This window comes from Sturnus vulgaris, chromosome 17 (genome assembly GCF_052056855.1).
Source record: "Sturnus vulgaris isolate bStuVul1 chromosome 17, bStuVul1.hap1, whole genome shotgun sequence".
NCBI classification, from domain to species: Eukaryota; Metazoa; Chordata; class Aves; order Passeriformes; family Sturnidae; genus Sturnus; species Sturnus vulgaris.
The window spans coordinates 8,480,080-8,499,470 of NC_142259.1; the positions used below are offsets into that span (position 1 = coordinate 8,480,080).

The 19,391-nt window shown below is 40.4% G+C and overlaps 1 protein-coding gene across 10 annotated transcripts in view; it reads left to right on the forward strand.

Moving 5' to 3' along the window:
- Positions 1-9,910: 9,910 nt before the first annotated feature.
- The window catches only part of ZMYND8 (zinc finger MYND-type containing 8), a 50,262-nt gene continuing 40,781 nt past the window's right edge, over positions 9,911-19,391 (forward strand). For 4 of the 10 annotated variants that reach the window (XR_015807334.1, XR_015807335.1, XM_014888944.2 and 1 more), the window contains exon 1: positions 9,925-10,013. Coding sequence is in view for 3 of the 10 variants with exons in the window: in XM_014888944.2 (XP_014744430.1) it covers positions 10,000-10,013 (14 nt within the window). In the remaining 7 variants the exon portion in view is untranslated. Of the gene's footprint in view, positions 10,014-10,252; positions 10,419-10,967; positions 11,100-14,782; positions 14,965-16,860; positions 17,164-19,391 lie in introns of those variants that run through there. The other 6 variants (XM_014888949.2, XM_088174955.1, XM_088174958.1 and 3 more) reach the window with 6 other exon arrangements.

The following is a 19,391-nucleotide window of genomic DNA, read 5'->3' on the forward strand; positions in this document are numbered from 1 at the left end:
GAGCTGTCCCTGATCCCAAAGCCCGGCTCGGGGCTGTCCGAGACCCCAAAGCCCGGCTCGGGGCTGTCCCAGATCCCAAAGCCCGGCTCGGGGCTGTCCGAGACCCCAAAGCCCGGCTCGGGGCTGTCCCAGATCCCAAAGCCCGGCTCTGAGCCCGGCTCGCGGTCCCCGCCCGGAGCCCCGGCTGCCCGCGCCGCTCTGCTGCCGCCTGTCGGGCTGAGCGCGGCACTGCAGGTGCGGCCCGCGGGACGCGACCCAGCAGAACCGCAGGGACAGAATTATAAAGTCACGGAATCACAGAGTCAAGGAAGGACAGAGTTCATGGAATCACAGAGTCATGGCATCACAGAATGAATTCGGCTGGAAACGACCTTTTGAGATCATCAAGTCCAACCTATGACCCAATACCTCCTCATCAACTAAACCAGGCACTGAGCGCCATGTCCAGTCTTTTTTCAAACACGTTCAAGGACGGAGACTCCACCACCTCTCTGGGCAGATGATTCCACTGAGCAATCATTCTTTCAATGAAGAATTTTTTTCTAACATCTGACCTAACCTTCCCTTGGCACAGTTCAAGACTGTGCCCTCTGGTTCTGTGAATTGTTGCCTGGGAGAAGAGCCCGGCCCCACCTGGTTACAGCTGCACTGTGCCCGGTGCTCCGAGCAGGAGCATCGCACACTCGGCTGTGCCAGGGAGCTCCACAGCATCCCCGAAATGCTGCGTGAGAAGGACCGGACCAACCATGGGACCTGGCCCCACTCCTTCACCCCAATAACTGCCCACCCTGACCATTGAAAGCATTCAAATACAGCGACATGCATGAGGCTGTACTCACAACCCCTGTTTTCTTCCCCTCTTCTTGACTCTTCTCAACTGCTTTTGATGTAAATTTCCTCATGGATTTCCAGGCAGAAGCAATAAATGTGGTATTAACAGGAACAGAAGAAGAAACTGGCTCTTATGCATTGCTCTTCATGAAGAGGACACGTGGAAACTTTGAGACAGTCTTTGTTGGCCCTCATACTAGATTAATTCATATTTACAATGCTTTGCTTCATTTGAATGGAGCTTTTTGTGATTTATTTCTAATATATCTTCAGAAATATAGCCCTGGCCTGCCAGCACAGACAGGAATTGAATTAAAATAGGCTGTGGCTTGGTTGTTGGTGTTTATTTACTGCTCTCATAGTAAACTCTGTGTGTGTGTGTGTGTGTGTGTGTGTATAAGGAGAGCCTTCCACTGTGCCCGTGCTGAGAAATCTTCCCAGTGCAGGTAGGAGGCTGTGCAAGATACCAGGGCAAGCTGCATGCTGTGCCCTGGGAACACCTGGAGCCAGGAACAGTGCCCACCCTGTGCCTAACAAAGGCCTCAGCACCTCTGTTTCCAGCCACGGTGGGCACAGTCCATCATGCAGAGACTCTGAAGAGCCCCAGAGCCAAAAATCACCATTGGAGAGGGGTACAGAGTGTAATGGCATGAAACTCCAGGGATCACTGGTTCAGGGTCTGTGTCCGCAGGCACCAGTCTGAGTTGTTCCCCTTGTTGTACCTCTCAATTATTAAATTATTTCTCCCCCTGAAATTGAATACCTGACACTACTGAAGGAAACTGAGGGCAAGAAATGTCTCTAACACCTGTGTGCAGGCACATTTATAATAGTAAAATTTTCCTCTGGAAGTGCATGTAGAGACGTTGGGGTGCCCTATGTGTCACTGGGGGGGACACTGGGGGGAATGGTTATTCTGCATAAATGAATATTGAGTAATATTTTTATGCTTTCTTTGGTATTTTCTGAGGTAGTGTGTTTGTAGCTGTGTGACAACATATCATACTAATAGTGCTTGGATGTCAATGCAGTAGGTCTCCTGAAATGGATGAAACACTTAAAAAGAATTTAATCCATCATTGACCTTTATCGCTCCCAAAAATGTGATAAACCACAAATTTTAAAAGGGAATTGAGAAGAGAATGGTAAATTAGGCCTTTTGGTTCTGGGTTACTGCAGGAAACACAGATACTCTGGCTTAAGCTCCTATGTCCTTTTGAAATTAACTTCTAAAACTCCAAAACTGCAGTTCTTACACTACTTGAAAAATATTTATTTTTCAATTTTCTAATAAGGGAATGCATTCAGTTCAGAGAATGTTATTCTGATTACATCAGCTTACTTGAATGTAAATAAAACTTAGCTCCAAAAGCTCAGACAGACCTTCCTTATTTTTAGTGAGCTTTATAAGAAACTGAATTTCAATCTGACATATCAAAGCTCAAAGCTCAAAGAAATCGTGTGCTTTGTGCAAGAGCACTCATTCTGAATGTCAGTGGGTATTAACAAAACTTTGAAGATATCCAGTCATCATTTGTAATGAAATTAGAGGGAATTTTGAGGGCTCATATGCCTGCCTGTTCTCTATGAAGTGTTACCATGAACATGCTGAGATATTTTAATTTATATTTATGTGTGTGTGGCTGCTTTGTGCATTCTAGTAGGAGGCCCAGTTTATTCAGGATTTTCTGTGTGCTGCTGCACCATACAAGAACCTCTTTGCCTCTAGCCTGTCTTTTCTGCCACCTTGATGAAGATTTGCTACAATATTTGATATTAAACTGTGACTTATATGCCCAAAACACATCCAGACTGAGAATCAGCAATGATTTCAAATGCTTGTTTTCATAGAATGAAATTTTTGCAGGAGGTATTTGATGTGGATGGAGGAAGTTCATGCCTTAGGAAGCTCCTCTTTCCCACCAAATCCTAGGACTGATATTTCATGGAGACCTCACTAAAAAGTGGCTTTCCGGGTGTCGTGCAATGTCCTACAAATGAGCGCTAGGGGATGCTACACTCCTACACAATTTCACATCTGCGGGTTGGAAAATACCAATTTTGTGGCCTTATTCCTTATTCCTTTCCACATAAAAAATAGGGAGAAGAAGCTTTTGGTCATTCCATGCAACAAGGTTATTTTATTGGTAAGTATTCAAGTGAGTAGAAATAGATAATTTTTAGAATTATTTGCTAATTGTCTGTCCTATTAGGTATAAATGTCCTTTTTATGTGTGTATAAAGAGGTTTATTTTTAAATATCTATCATATAAAAACATCAAAGCCAAGACCATTATCCCAGTTCAATAAATGGCATGTAGAAGTAGGTGGAGAACATAAGATACAGTATACACAAATCTCCAGAGATCTTTAGTCCAGGGCTCAAACTGTAGAAGTTGCACTTTGAGAACAAACACAGAACAATTTGTAGGTCTGAAATTTGTTACAGAGCAAAACTGGTCATTCTGCACTAGAACTTGTTTTTCCTTTAAATTCACATTGTTTTCAAGTGCTTACAAAAACCGTACAAAATATGAATATTTAGATGCTTGACAATTATGTAAACTTTCATAATCTTTTAAAATTAAAAACAAAATATAAAACCAGATGTAGGTAACATTTTTCAATTAAAAGAACGAGCTTGGAACAAGCAGGAATGATGAGATTACTTTTTAAAGAATTGCTATTTAGAAATTGCATTTGTTTTATAAATGTTTGTAAATAGAAGCAATATTAAAGAGAATTTTTAATTTTTATACATGAGTTGCAGAGGACCAATTTTTGATATGCTAAATTATACAGGCAGCTGCATTTGAAGTTTCAGCTGAGAGCTCTACCTTAGGACATGCTGCTCTGTTCTTAAGACAAAGTAGCATTTGTTTGTCAGAGCCCCTTTGCTGGGTTTTGGGCCATCAGAAAAAAAGGTCATTTTTGGGTGTTATTTGAAATGTTGGTGGTATTCTGTACTATCTATCAAGATCTAAGATTTCCTGAACAAATGCAGACATGTGTAAATAACTCCAAGTGTCTGTGCTCTTTTTGTGGTTGAACTGTTGCATACAGGTTCACTTTTGACTCCCCTCAACGGTGACATCTGTCCACTCTAATGTCACATGAGGATACTGTGGCCTTTAACAACAAAACTTGCAGACTAGTGACATACTTAAGGCTTCTTTTATGTACATAATTAACACACACTTGGATTTGATCGTTAAAGGGAAGTAGGTTAAATAGAGCATGATTTGTTCTGCTCTTTCAGAATGGGTGAAAAGCCACTTTCTTTCGTGTGGGTGTGCATTTCTTTACAGTAAGCAAAATGAAACAATTGTTGAAAACAACTTTACAGTGGCTTTAGCTCAGGAATGTCCTCATTTTTGTCACCTGATAAGGGGAATTCAGTAAACACTGTCTTTAAGTCCAGCAATGCAAGAAAAATAACAATCTGTAAAGGTGGTAGAATGAATTCAACAGTTTATGTACATGCTAATTAATGTGAGTGAGGTGTGCTAATTACAGGCAAGGCTTTCACCTGGCTTTGGAAGGCAAAGCCACAGCTGGAAAACGTTTAACTTCTTTACAGGGACATGATTCTATTTGAAAAGCTTTTTTTCATTCTTGAAGAGCCAAAAAGTCAGATCTACAGTATCATTAAGACGTGAAGAAAACCTAGTTAATACCACAAATGAGATGAAAAGGTGGGTGTAGTGCTTGATGACAGAAACTTCTTTTGGTGGTAGTGATTGTTTCAGTTATGTGGAGCTGCTCATGCCTGCTCCCAGTCCTGCCATGACAACAGCTCCTGCAGCAGTGCTGTGAACTGGTGTGAACTGGAGCCGTTCCTGGGTGAAGTCAACACAATAAATCTTTGATTCACTGTTCTCAGTGTCACAGTACAGACAGTTCTGCTAAAAGTGCAGCTGAGTGCTGCGGCTGGAAGGAAGGGCGAGATGCTTAAGCCAGTAAGTCTGACCGAAAAAGAAAAGAAACTTGTGGTGGAAAAAGAAAGGACTTTTTGCTGGTGAGAGGTAAACCACAAAGCTGAGGTGAAATAGCAATTGGAATAGCACTTAGAGAGTGCTAGTAGCACTAGAGAGGAGAAAAGTGTTAATATGCAGAGCCTTGAAGATGAAGCCAAACCGTGAATTTAGTGTGTGTAGGAACACGGAGGAGGTTAAAAGTGAAAATGATACAGTCTGAATCTGCAGTAGGTTGTACAGGAAAAATTAATGTAATAACTTTATCTTTGTAATTCTGTCACTTGACATCTTTGGTATGAGCGTTAGCTTCTGGGACATAATCAGAATTAATTAAAAAAACCCAAACTGAAACAACAGGAATAACAAAACAACACATGAAAGAAGTCATGTCATCTGATTATTGCTAACCAACTGATTCCTGAATATGAAAAAAACAAGAAAGAAATCATGGTAATAGGATTGGAGTTTAGCATTATGTAGTCCTGAATAATTCCTCCCTAACAACACTGACTTCCTTTTGCTTCCTTTAGGAGTACCCTATGCCAGAGTAAATGCTATACACAAGATGTCTCACACTTGGCCATTAGAATCACTTGGTGAAGTACAAACTTCTTTCAAAGTTCGGTACCTAGACCTCATGCAGGGTATTTACATTTCCATGGCCACAGAGTTCACCTGTGCAGAGTTGGACTCATCACAGAGCAGGGCTGATAAATCCACTTGTTCACCTGCACGGTGGGTGTGCTTCAGGCTGACATGCACCATGTGTGCACGTGTCTCACAGCTTCTTTCTGGGTAACTACAAAAGGATTTGTCTGCATATAAAATATGAAAACAATTGTATGTTTTAGGCCTTTAATATAGAACATAAAATTTAAATACATAATAATGAAAATTCCATTTTATACAGAATATCCAACAGCCCAGCTGTTTAATTGTGGAGAGACTGGTTCAAAGTGAGGGTGAAAGTGATGAAAAAGGCTTATGTCTTAAGAAAACATAGGCTGTAGCACTTCTTTTGAAAAGCTACAGCTGTTAAAGGGCTCAAGGATGCTTTTTTCCCCCTGGGGTATTTTTGGCAGATGATTGGATATGAATGGAGATTTCCTTTGGAAAGAAATGTACATGAAGCAATTGCAGAGCACACTTTGATAATGCAGCAGATATTCAATGTGTGTTACAAACTGAACCAGGTTTTAATCTGCAGACAATGAGTGACCATTTAAATCCAGAACAAGTAATATCAACCCAAAATACTGAAAGCTGCTCTTCAGAAGGACCAATGCATGCAAAGCCTTTTAAGCTCACAGGCAAACCAGGGGCCTGCTGTTCATAGGTACTTTCCCCTGTAGCTTCTAATAATTTATGAAATTACCAACCTTCTTTGACTGGTCACTAATTTTAGAATCCAGTCTACTTTTAAAAATTGAGGAACAGTTTTTATAGCCATTTACTGCTGGATTTTGTACCGGACAGCAGTCTACTGGTCTTCAAGCAGTTACTGATACTTTGTCAGATTCATGATAGAGGGGAAAACATTGAAGAGGTTGTTTTTTTTTCCAAGACACTGAATGACAATGTTTTCTGTTCTTACTCTAGAAATCAGGGTTATCAGCCAATGACTTGCAAATCCCAGATTGAGCTACGTGCTCTTAATACATTTTCTTTCCCCTGTTTTCACCTATTTATTTACTATACTTGAAAAATATGATACTTCCCCTTTTATGTATCTGTTCAAAATGCTCCATCTTTTGTCCATCACTCAATGTTCCTTCTCTGTCAATGATGATTTACCCACTGTAGGGATAAACATCAAGCCCTGCTTCTGTCATACAGGCAGACATTTTCCTTCCTGGTATTTGTTTAATTTGGAGGCTCTGTTATAAATTATATAGTATAGTCCCTTATAGCTCTGTGATGCTTCCTGGAGATGCTACACAGTGGGCAGAGTTCTATGCAAAGACCTGTATAATGGGTTGAACTTTTAACGTTACTGTCTTTTAATTTCCTTCTGACTGAATTTGCTTTCCATCTTCCCTTTGGTTTCTCTGTTTAGTCTTTTTTTCCCCCCTGTCTCACAGCCCTGTTTTCCCTTAACATCTCCAAAGAATTGAAAAGGACAAATACAAGCTAATCTGATCTATGCTCTCTTTTCTGCCTTAACAAAGCTTTTTAGCTTCCCCTCTCATGCTCTTTTTTTGTTTGTTTTCTTTACCTTTCCTTCCCTCCCACCACCAAAAAAAAAAAAAAAATTATTACTCCTATGTAAAAGAAATGGTCAAGCTGCAGCAGGACATGCAATAATAGTGACTTAAGACAAAAATCTGTATTTTCCAGATGTACCTGTGTGTTATACCAGGCTTGTACCTCCTGCTGCAAAAAAAGCATGTGGACAAGAGAATAAAGAGAAATGCATTTTAAGTTTCCCCTTTGATACATGCTATAAGTGTCTGATGTGTTTTCTATGGTTTTGTTCCTGCTAATGACTGCAGGTTTATAAATTTTTCTTTTGCATTTGGGTCACAGCTTCCTTGAATCAAGAGGAGAGGGGCCTTAGGCCTTTCCTAAGGCTGCTGCTCCTCTCTCCACTGCTCATTCTGTCTGATAGGCCCAAGTGTGTCAGCTTGGCAGCGTTCCCAGGCACCATCAGCATTACAACATTCCCGGAGTCGGGTCTGGGTTAGCACAAAGCACTGACAAATTCTGTGTATTTAGTTTTGTTCTCATGCTGTTCTTCAGAGGGATTAGGGTTTTTTTTCCCCTCTTTTTAAAAAGAGAATAATATTAGAGTAGAGCAGTCACACAATGAGCATAAATGTTAATGACTGACAATTCTCACATTTACTGCTTAGAGGAATCAAAATTTGGATGTTTGTGTGCCGGGGGTGATATCTCTGGGCAACATAGGCCTTTAGGTGTTCAATTAAAAAGAAATCTGTCTTGAATGGTTTGAACTGTTGAAACTGATGCAAGTATTCACTGAATGTCATGAATTTCCAGTGTGCTCCTGCTGCTGTCGTGGGCTGTATGATTCCCTTTATAGCAGCACTCTCCCCAGTTTCTGCTACATTCCTAAAACAGAACAAATGGTCAGTATATCCGTGAGCCTTCCTGCTCCCTGCCCTGAAAAACGCTGCCAAATCTAAAAAGAGAAAATGCTTCCAGCAGGGATTCCAGAATTCCTTAAGAGATGATAATTTGCACTCTGTGCTGTTAGTCTGCTGTTGCAGCCTGAAATGCAGAGCCACAGAAGTGTAAGCACAGCCATGGGCTGCTGTGGCAGTTCCTTGTGACAATGCTATCTCAAGGAATAATCTGAATGCAGTATGGGACAACGCAGAGCAGGATGACTAATTTTACTGAGTGGCAGAGTTATGAGTCACCTCGGCTCTCAGGCAGAGAGGTTTGTGTGGTAAAGTAGTTATTTCGTGAGAGGTGCTGTATGGAGGTAAGGGAGGGCACTAGGTTTTTTTGTGGTGATTGTTTCTGGGATTATAAACACTCGACTAAACGTGACATGCATATTTTGTTTGCAACTGTTGTAGATTTATGGAAGAGGGCTTTTTATAGTTGGTTTTGCACAATCTGAGATCCTGCATGTTGTACTGGAAGAATGTTTATTTTTCTTTGGTTATTCTATCTCATTATTTAATAATTATTGTTTCAATGTTAAGCGTCTCCCTCTACACCTTCCCTTGTTTTTTTTTTTTTTTTGCTTTTGTTTAATAAATAATTATTTGATATTCAATATGCTTCAGAATCACCCTTTCATCTGCAATTTCCATTGCAATCTTCATGGCTACAAAATGATAATACAGAGCTATGTAACCCAGATGCAAAATTTTGAAAAATAATATAAAGGCTTGTTGCAGGCTCTCTAAAAATTTAACCTTTGAGATCTTCATCTGGAGTTAAGACTTCCTTCTTGGCATAGCGATAAATCCTCCCACTTTCACTGCATTAGGGAAAAGAACGAAATCACATTTTTTAATCAAAAGCTTGGGAACTGGCCCAAGACCAAACCGGTTGCTTACACGCCGGTTTTTCTCATTTTGTTTCATTCGCAGCATTTTTAGCAGGAGATGAAAAGGTAAAGCAAAAACATCTGAACAGCTAGGTGAATGTTTCTGTGTGTGTGTGTGAGGGGGGGGGGGCAGATTGATAACTCGCCATGTAGAGAAATCTGTGTTTCCAGGGCCTGTGCTGCGTCTCAAAAAGCACCAAGTGCTCGAGGGTTAACGGACAGGAAGCTGCAGTTGCAGCGCTCCTGAGGAAGTCACTTTTTATTTAACAGCCCCAGGCAGGCCGAGAGGTGGGGGCCGGTGGGGGGAATGGAGATCTCGGCCTCCGGGGTGACACGGATATTTTTAGTTTTGCTCTGCAGCGTTTTATACACAGAGAGGGCCTGCACCAAGTGGTAGCAGCGCTCTGTGATAAAGCAATTTCCATTCGGGTATAGTTTTTGGGGAAAGGAGACATGAGTGTTCCTGTTTAAGGCTCCTTTTTCCTATTAAGACTCAGCATTTCGTGGTATCTAAAGGAATCACACTGTGGGTACATGGTTGCTCTGCTGCATGTTCACATATTTAAATTCTAGAGCAGGAGAAGCCTTCTCTGAATTCTGAGTTATTAATTTCAGTCCCTCCTGTGCACGTGCACTTTCGGTAAGTTTTGCTCTCCGCCTGTGGCCTCTCTTGCTCGGCCCAGCTGAGCACCAGCAAGGCGAATTTCGCTTTCCGCGCGAACAAAAGAACAGCTCCTGCGACCTGGGCGAACTCTGCCTCCTTCGGGTTCACAACACCCAGCCGCCTTCAGCAAACGGCAGGCTGGGGCACATTTGCTGGGGCAGGCGGCGTGCGGGCGCTTCCCCGAGGCGGGCGGTGCCGGGCCGGGCCGGGGCAGCGCGGGCCAGGGCGGCAGCGTTGGTGGCGAGCGGAGCCGGGCCTAGCGCGCCGGCCTGCTCCGAGCCCGGGATGGCTCCTGCTCCCCGAGCCGCACAAAGATAATCGCTCAGGAAGTGTCTCAGCCAATCCCCTGGCGCTTTACATGCGGATTTGCCGGGGCAGCCAATCCGGGGGCGGCTTTCATGGGGAAGACAGATCATCAAGCCCAAGTGCCAAGCCCTCCCTGCCCGAGTACTGAGAGCCTGTCCTCCATGTTTTATAAGTATTGACATAACACTGTGTTAACAATGCATCCACAGAGGTAAGCCTTGCTTTTTACATTGCTTTTTCTCTAAGACCTATGAGTTGTGGGTTGAGAGTGTGATTCTCTGTGATTTCTCGTGCAAAACTCACACCACAGCACTTATATTAAGTTGGAACTGTTTAAATTTGCTTTCTTGGGTCACATGGTTAGTAGCCATTAGCCACAGCTTTATTTTACAGTCTGGCAAAGCCTTGGCATGCCTACTTCTTCACAGGAGGATGGTGTTTGTAGAGTTTATCAAGATCCTGGTTTTCCAAAGGAGGTTTCTGTCTCTGAGCAGTTTGCCAGCACTATTGTCTGTTGTGTCACATGCCTGCTGGAGAGAAAATGGAAGCTAGGGAGCAGATGCATTTAACTGCCCTACAGGGAGTCAAGCAGGGATAATGGCAGACAGAGGAACAGGCAAGTTTACCTTTCTAAACAGTGAATGGAACAGCTAAGATAAGTTATCTCTGAGAAAATATGGGATTTTTAAAAACCTAGGCATCAGCAAAAAGTGCTAATGGCAGATTGTAGATATTGGGCCTAGGTGGTGGTGTGCTGTTGCATCATGTTTTTTATGCAGCTTATCTTAACTTAAAATGATTCTTGAACCTTTTTTCTTGCAGGAGTAATTAATACAACGCTTTTCTCTTTCTGAGGGACAATGTATGGTTAATATTTTGTTCCTTTAAAAGGGAGTTTTTATGCTGCAGATTTTGGAAATGGAGTGCTGCTCAGTAAAACGCAGCAGTGCATCTATTTACAAATCTGATGCTTTATGGAAAATGTTTTTGAACTGTTAGCTTTCTTGTTTTGCATAGTTCAAACAAACTAATGCAACTTTTATCTGTGCCTTTTTGTTCTACATTGTCTCAGCCACAGTTCTGTGTTGTGGAGTCCAGAAGATATAAAATCATGTGTGGTTCATGACAGTAGTACATGTTGTTCGTTCTTGGTTTTTTTTTTTTCCCTTTTATTTTTTTAACTTTTGGTTTAATGCTACGTAATTATTTCAAGAAATTCCTTTCTGATCAATTCCCAAATCTGCCAGCCTGTTGTATCTTCTTAACTGGAAAAATGAGATGGGTGCTTGAACAGTTGGTAAGTAAGCAGCATGCTACTCTCTGAACATTTTTAATAGTTTTCCAAACATTTTGTTTTTACTGGGTCAGTTAGTGCAGTAGATGAAGTGATGTTAGTGGTTAGTTATGTAAAAGATCAGATTTGCTTAGCGTCCATTTTAAGGGACTTGTACATGTAAACTGCTCTATTTGAATGCACTGTTTTTCTGATAATCTGTCTCTAAATTTTGAAGCTTTTACTTCCTGTTTACCTTAGGCCAGTGAAAAATATTCTGCTTGCTGTTTGTTCCTAGATCATTAATTACCATGTTTGCAGGGTAAAGCGCGTTTTCACTGTTCCTTGGGCTTTTCGGGTGTGATGAAAGTGCCAGTGCTCAGCAATGAAGTGACCTTATGAAGTAAAGTAAATAATACTTAATGAGCATATGTTTCTGATACTATACAAAGTGTAACCTCAGACAAGCTTGCTTGGTTTATAACTAATTTAGAAACATTTTGGGCTCTTTATAAAGATTTTAATTGTAGCGCCTGCCTGCTTGTTTGAACAAGCTGTTTTTCAGTGATCACTAGGGCTGTTACAAAGGCAGAGGAAGGATGCTCTTTTGTGCTTTTAATGTAATTTTTACACATGTTTTAACAGTCCATACACATTCATTATTTTAGGAAAGAACTGAAAGCTAGTCTGGCTTTGCAAATCACTACTAAGCCACAGTGCATGCAAACTTTCATAGACCCTTGCCATGTATTTGGTAACGTTCTTTAACATATAAATTTACCTCTGATTACTTGTTTACCTGTGTGAGTATCTTACTTTGAATATTTCACTTTGGTTAAAAGCTTTCGTTCCCCCCACCTCCATGCCCCCCCCCCCCCCCCCAATCCCCTAGGATTAGATTATAAGAATGTCTAGTTCAATTTGAAACCTGAAATACTGCTGGGGTACCACTGAATTTCATGTGATAGTATTTCTGTATGCAATTTTAATACATTTTTCAGCATACACGAAAGTGCTGACACAGCTAAGAACTTATTCTGGTTTTTGTTCTTCAGTTGCTAAAAACCAGAAATTACATTTGGACACAATTTTCCTAGTAGTAGTTTATACATGTTAGCAGTTTACTTTCAGCCTTTAAGAGTGAACAACATAATATTTGTTTAATGTGAGGAAGCAGGGGTAAGTGATCTGCAATCAGAAAGCTTGTATTAAAATGGCTCCCACAGGTTTTGTTAAACCAGGATCTGTTTCAAATCTGCACCTCCAGACACGCTGCTGACAGTGAAGCGCATTTGTGTGAGCTGCCCTCGTGCATGTAACGAAACGGAGCATCGTGAGTCTGCTAAAGTTCACTATTTTCAACCACTCGAGTTTAATTCTTTTATAGTTCACAAAAAACAAATGTCTGCATTGCAGCAAGATGTCTGAGGCAAGGTAGAGACGGCAGCGTTGTGCCTCGGCTCAGCCCAATGGCGCTGCTCCGCCAGCGCCGGAGCCAATTGCTGCAGCAGGCAGGTTAAAGATTGACAATTGCAGTGGCAGGGCTGAGAAAGGCCTTCTGGAAATTTCTGCCATCTTTGTTCCGTCTAACTAAAGCAAATTCAGCCAAGCTGAAGGATTTCATGTGTATCTATATTCTGGTGCTTTGTCAAGGTACAGTGTTATCACTCACTTCCCTAGGTTGCATAATAAGCTGTTTTTTTCTGTTCAGGACAGATGGAATGTGGGGTTTTTGTTTTAAGTGACAGATGCAGGGAAAAAGCACGTATGCTTTCTCCTCCCCAAGATTTTACTGGCCTGGATCTTGTTACAATCACAATTAGACAGGACATGTATGAAGCAATGCAGATGAGGTTTATTCAGCTTGGAGCAAATGGCCATTATTCTGATTATAACTAGCAGCTAATCGTATAATTGCACTGTAAGTTTTCTGGCTACTAGAGAGTAATTTGAATTGCCCAGGATGAATATGATTAGCCATTATTATTTAGTGCCAACATCCAGTTACTTTTGTAATTAACTGGACAAAGAATGGAGTGGGGGGAAAACAAAGGACTGATCTGGATTATAAATCATGGTGAAAACAGTAGCTTTTAAAAAGCTACATGCCTTTTTCATTCTTTGGAGGCAAACTGTTTTACTTGGAAGTGAAATAGTGCTAGGGAAAAGCTGAGTAATTTCTTTAAACAAATGACACTACTTAACATATTGGGAATGAAAAAAATGCAGAGTATAAACCACTCCAAATGTAACAGTCACCCCCCCCCCCCCAGTAGGTAGGAGTATTGAAATGTAGCAGAAAACCTACGTTGCTACTAAAGGAGCATGTAATAAAAGGAACTTCGTGCTCAAAAAGCAGAAATACATAGATTACATTACAAATTTAGCCCTACTTCATATCATGTCCACAAACTTCGACTGGCTCGTCTTCCTGAGCTGGCTTCCATTTTGTGATATCACTTTTGCTTGAGGTTTTTGTTGTTGTTTCTGGTTTTGTTGTTACATTTCTCCTGTTCTGCCTTGTTTTCCAGTGGATTGCATTGTATCACTTTTCAGCTACTGGCCCTGTGGATCCAGTAGATGAAAAGTAATAGCTGGTGGTCACTTTTCCATAGTGGCAGTACTACTCCAGCATAATCGATTAAAGGGAGATAAATCTCAGTAAAAGCTCTCCTCTGTCTGAAATTCAGGGTATTAATTTGAATTTCCTAAGTATCTTGAAAGTTGAACAAAACCTTTACCCATGTAAAATGGAGTAGACAGCACTTTTCAAATGTTGTTATTTGTAGATCCCCAGTATTTTTCCCATGGGCACATGAATCCCATTGGAGTGATTTTAAGCCTGTTAGACTAGGTTTGATTTACTTGGTTATTGTCTGCAAACCCCTTTGTGGTAGCACACTGGAAACCAGCACAGTAGGCCATCAGGCTTGGCCCTTTAAATTGTATTTAGAAAGTAATTTAAATACATTTGTTAATAAACATGTCTTGTATTCATGGGTTAAAGACTAATTTAGCCATAGCTACATAGGAGGTGAGTTTCATGTATTTGGTGGTTGTCTGCCATTCTCACATTAACCCTTTACTGCCTGTTGTCAGAGCATCTGCGTTTCACACTGTGAGATTAAACCATGCTGTAGCAGGATGTTAACATTCTTAATTCAGCTCATATAAACGTTTACTTTCAAGCATGATTGTTCTCAAATTATGTTTTTAGCGTCTGAAATCTGTAGCTATTTGGCTGCCTTGCTTGGGCCTCAGCTGTATAGTTTATAGGCTTAAAGATGAATGTGTAACACCAAGGATCCCCCTCCCTCCCCTGATTTTTCTCTTTTGTGCAGCTATTTTAAATGGACACTGAATAAGAGTAAGGTTTTAAAAAGAACCAAAGTGTTCTTTAAATGAAAAATAGTTAAATTTGCTTGTTATCACAGGTAACCAGCTTAAACACTGCTGTACATAGATACCTGAACGAGCCTATTGTGTATGTTAATTACTTGATACAGAGTGCTATTTGCTTAATACACATGGAGCATTTTGCAGGGAATTCTGCAAAAGGAAATGTAAAATATGAGGTGCTCACACTGGAGGGTGAAGCTAAAATTGAGTGATTTCCTTAGTAACCTGTGACTTCACAAATCTCCCTATCTTGTGCCTTTTTAGTTAAACGTCCGGATGTCAGGTGTCCTTTGGTCCTTCTTTACCATTTCTGATATTTAGATGCTGGCTTTGAATCTTGCCCTGCTGTGTAAACAGGAGCTGCTGGTATTGAACAAAGTGCTACCATTTTAGCTCCAGAGCAGGAGTGAGGCAGTGCAGTGCTGGCAGACGCCATTTTAAGAGCCCTGCATAAATAGCATAGCTACCGATGAGTAAGAGACTGTTATAGGTGAGTGCTCATACAAAGCTGCTATTTATTCAGCAATGGCATGCAAATAGTGGTTTTTGGTTTTAAGTTTTTATTGAATGCAGTTTTTTGGAATCATTATTTAGAATTGCTGCTCACAAATGTGATGCATGAGAGGCAGGAATTATCTTAAAGATGAAATTCAGTTTTAGTGCTTATAGTCTTTAATCAGTTTTTTTTTTGTTTGTTTTGTTTTCTGTTAATTAAAAGGAAAAATGAATTCCAGAAATATGTAGTTCTTGATCTGAAATTCATGTGTTATTCCCTGATGTAGATCTAGACTGTGTATGTGGGCATTAGCTGTTTCGAGTGGTTTTCCATATCTGTCAGTTTTTCTTGGTTAAATGTCAAGGTGCAGTAGTTCATCTGCAACTTTTAATTGCTCTTTGTACTTACTATGGATTAGAGCAGCTTTATATATTCTTGTATATGTGCATTTTCTCAGGTAAGTACTACTCTTAGTAAAGGAATGATTTTCCTAAACAGAAAAGTCAGTATATAATTCAGGGATGTGAAATTTTGTATTAAGAAAACCCCACCCTCTCTACAGTTTGGTAGAGAACATATTTAAAAATTAGACGGCTAAGTTATTTTTCCAGTTTTATCTGAGTATCAATAAATCTTGTATGTTTGCAATCCTTATTTTTTTTTCTTTCTGTGCCCAACTCTCCCCAAAGGAATAATCTCCACCCCTTCTACCCTCATTCAGACACGCTAAACTAGTTTGTATCAAACAAATTAGCTTAACATTTTAGAAAACAAACTTCTGTTGTTGTTGTTGTTGCAAGTTTTGTCAATATGAGTAGGGAAGTTTTAAATGATTAATTGGTTTTCTGGTCATTTGACAGGGAAACTGGCAAAGCTTGTATTTATTTCAGTTGTGTTCTTAAAATGTGTTCCTCTGTGTTCATTCATCTTAATGAGGAAATAAGAGTAGCTTTCAGAATTACATAAGCTATTTGTTGTATTCATTTAGGTACTTAATTGAGTATATTTCAGTATCATTTCTGATCTGCAGCCTCAGAGCATCCCATTCATACATGACAGTAATACATGCTGGCTGAAATAGCTGCTCTGAGCCCTACAAAAATGAATTCTCAAAATAAAACTCTCTAGAATAGTCTACTTGACCACACAGTTATTGTTTCCATGGAATGAGATACTTGTTTTTAATTATTTTGCTGCTGATCTTAATTTTCCTTTTATTTTGTTGTGGGTAATAGTAAGGTAACTGTTTAAGAACCTGTTCTTCTTGAATTATTTAATTGGAAATCTTTTGCTAATATCTGCATTTGGAAGTTTGTGCTTTATAAAGCATTTTCTGAATTTTCCTTGTATTGATGGAGGGTGAAAAGATGTCAGCTTTAGAAAAGTTACTGTAAACGTGTTATGAATTGCTGGTATGTATGTATGAACCTGAATCTCAGAGATGACCACTACAGTCATCACTGCCAACATTCAAACAATGTCATGTTGTGGAAGTCATTAAATCTTACAGCAAATAAAGCAATGGGAGATGCTTTTGAAGAGCTGTGACTGTTCAGGATCTTTTGTAGCTATGTCTAACACACTTTTATTTAACTGTTTGCCACCAACATCGTTTTTTTTTTTTTTTCTGAACAGTCTCTGTGGTTTTCATATATATTTAAATGTTTGTGCCCTTAAAAGATTAATTAATTACAGAGACTATGGAGATGCCTCTTCCTCTGAGGCTCAGGTTTCATAGTGTAGAAGGTAATTGCTGGATTTTGTGTGAGTGATGCACACAGTGCACATGTGTGAATAGGAATGTGCTCCTCCATTGCTGAGGAAAGTGGAGAACATTGATATCAAGTGGAGAATGCGGTTTTGACTGCTCATATATACTTAAAATCTGTGGGAAGGCTATTTTCAGGCATCCTTTACGTGATGTTTGCATCCCTGCCCATGGCACCAGTTTGGAACTGGATCATCTTTAAGGTCCAAGCCATTGTATCATTCTATGATTCTTTGTATCAAGATTTTGCAAGATACTTTGTTCACCTTACAAGTATTTATGAAGCATCTTTCTCTTATTTATAGCAGTATTGCAAGAACACTTGAAAGGGAGATGGAGGAACCAGACTCAGTTTCCTAAATTAAGCTCATTATGTGAGTGGGACACACTCTGAGCTGAAAAACCCTGCTCTGCTGTAATAATAGGTAGGAGTCCTGCCCTGTAACCCCCTGCAGTGCTGGGTTTGGGCCTGGGGCACTGAACAGCCTCAGTCAGTCTGAAACATCTCCTGGTGCTTTGGTCAGGGGAGTAGGAGCAGTTCCTGCTATGGTTTTGCCATACTGATCCATCACTCCCATTTCTCAGCCAGGATTCATGCACAATTCTCTGGATTGTAATACTGATTTGTACCAGCTACTGTCTCTTTCATGTTGTATGCTGTTCCCCTGTGGTTGTTTTAAACAAAATGATAGATTTGGATGAGTCTGGAATATTATGATGGCTTTAATGTAACTTAAATGTGAGCTGCTAAAAGGGTGGTGCCCTTTTCTCCCTGTGTGGTTCTCTCCCATTTTCTGCATGTCCAGCTGCACAGTGAGTTACATTCCAGGACTGATTTGGATAAAATGGACATGATTTCTGGAACAAGAAGTTAAGGACTGGGGAAACCATTCCTTTTAGTAGCAGCTTATGTAAAATGAGCATAAATGATCAACCCGAGTCTTGTAAAGCCTAGTCCTAATGTCCTAGTCTGTGTCTGGAACTGGACCTGTATTTTAGAAGCATTTCATGTGCACTGCCCGATTACTCCAGTCTTACAGAATTTCTGGGTATGAACACATATTTACCTGTATGCATTATTGATTATATATACATGATATTTTAAAAATATGGGGTTTGTTACAGTTTGGTGATATTGAAACAGGATTTTATAAAGAGAGAGGGGAGGAAAAAAAACTCTAAGGCAGTGTTGGAAGAGAACAATGAACCCATCCCATGAGCCCATCCCTTCCCTTTGCTTAGGAGAGGAACAGGCAAAGGCAAGTGGTGCATGAAATGTTTTGGTGTCTGCAGGCCACTGCCAGCTCCTCTTTGCTGAGGCCCCTGGGAAAGGGTGTAACAAATGTGCAGGATAATTGATCTGCCCATGCATAGTAAATGTGTGAGCATTGTAGTATGGTTGGCTGTGTTGTGCATTTAATCTGCCCCTGCAAAATAAATCTGAGAAGCATTGTGTTACAGTCAACTGTGCTACACATTTACCATAATTCTGGTCACAGGGGTGCCTTGCCTTGCTCCCGAAATGATCAGAATAGTCCATGAGCTGGGAGGTAGATACTGGTAGAATAGAACTTCCCTCCAGTGTTTTGTGACTTTAAAGAGCTTATTTTGTAAATTATTTCTATATCCAAATGACAAAGAATAATGATCTCTGGCATTCATGGAACTTTTCGTGGAACCTCTCAGCTTTGGGTTTTCCATACACTGAGGTTGGTTAATTTGTATGTAAAATTTCTGCTGACGTAACTCTACTGTTTAGAACTGTGAAAGGAATTGCAACCCAATCCCCCAATAGCTCATAGTTGATTAAAAGTAGTTTTGTCAAATAGCAAACTAAGAAATCCTTCTGCTGTTAAGTTTTACTTTGTTTAGGAATCTCTTTTAACTTATACCCATAACAAAACTCGTGCTAATATAAACTGTTTGTCAGGCTGAAGAGTTTCTCTGGTATAAATGTAACCAAGTCCTCACTGTTGTTTCCGAGCTCTGATGAGATGTCTCAGGCAGATTTATACACAGTGGCCAAAGCAAAGGTTCCAGCTGCCCTCTTGGCCATGTCCCTGGAGCTGGGGTGGCTGAATGGAACCTCAGCCCACTCAAAAGCAGCAGAAATTCATAATCTGCCATGGCAGCAGACTGGTATCAGCAACAACTTCCATTAACTGACCGAGTGGTGAATTGTCCCAGTGCAGGGGAGGATCTCCATCCCTCATGTTGTGCTCTGGTGGACTCTGCAATACCTGCCTGAAGCTCCAGAATCCCATTTGTCCTTCATTTTGAATTTGGGTTTGCTTCAATATTGTGTGTTTTCTTTTACCTTTCATCTAGGACAGCCACATCTCCAAAAGTGCTCTGTAACTGTGTTTGTTCTTGTTCATTTTTCCTCTCCCTTCCATCTTCTTTCCCCAAAGTGACTTAACAAGCCAAATTGATTGAGTTATTTTCATGAATGGCATAACTGTAGAGGATCAGAAAGTCAGATGTACTTTGTAATAATTTAATTCTGCCTGGAGCAAATGAAAACCAACTGTGTAAGGTTGAATGGTAACAACTCTATACTGTTTACTCTTCATAGTTAATAATTGGTGGAATTGCATTGCCAGTAAATTATAAATATTCAGTTTTCTATTGTACAGCCTAGTTACAAAATCTT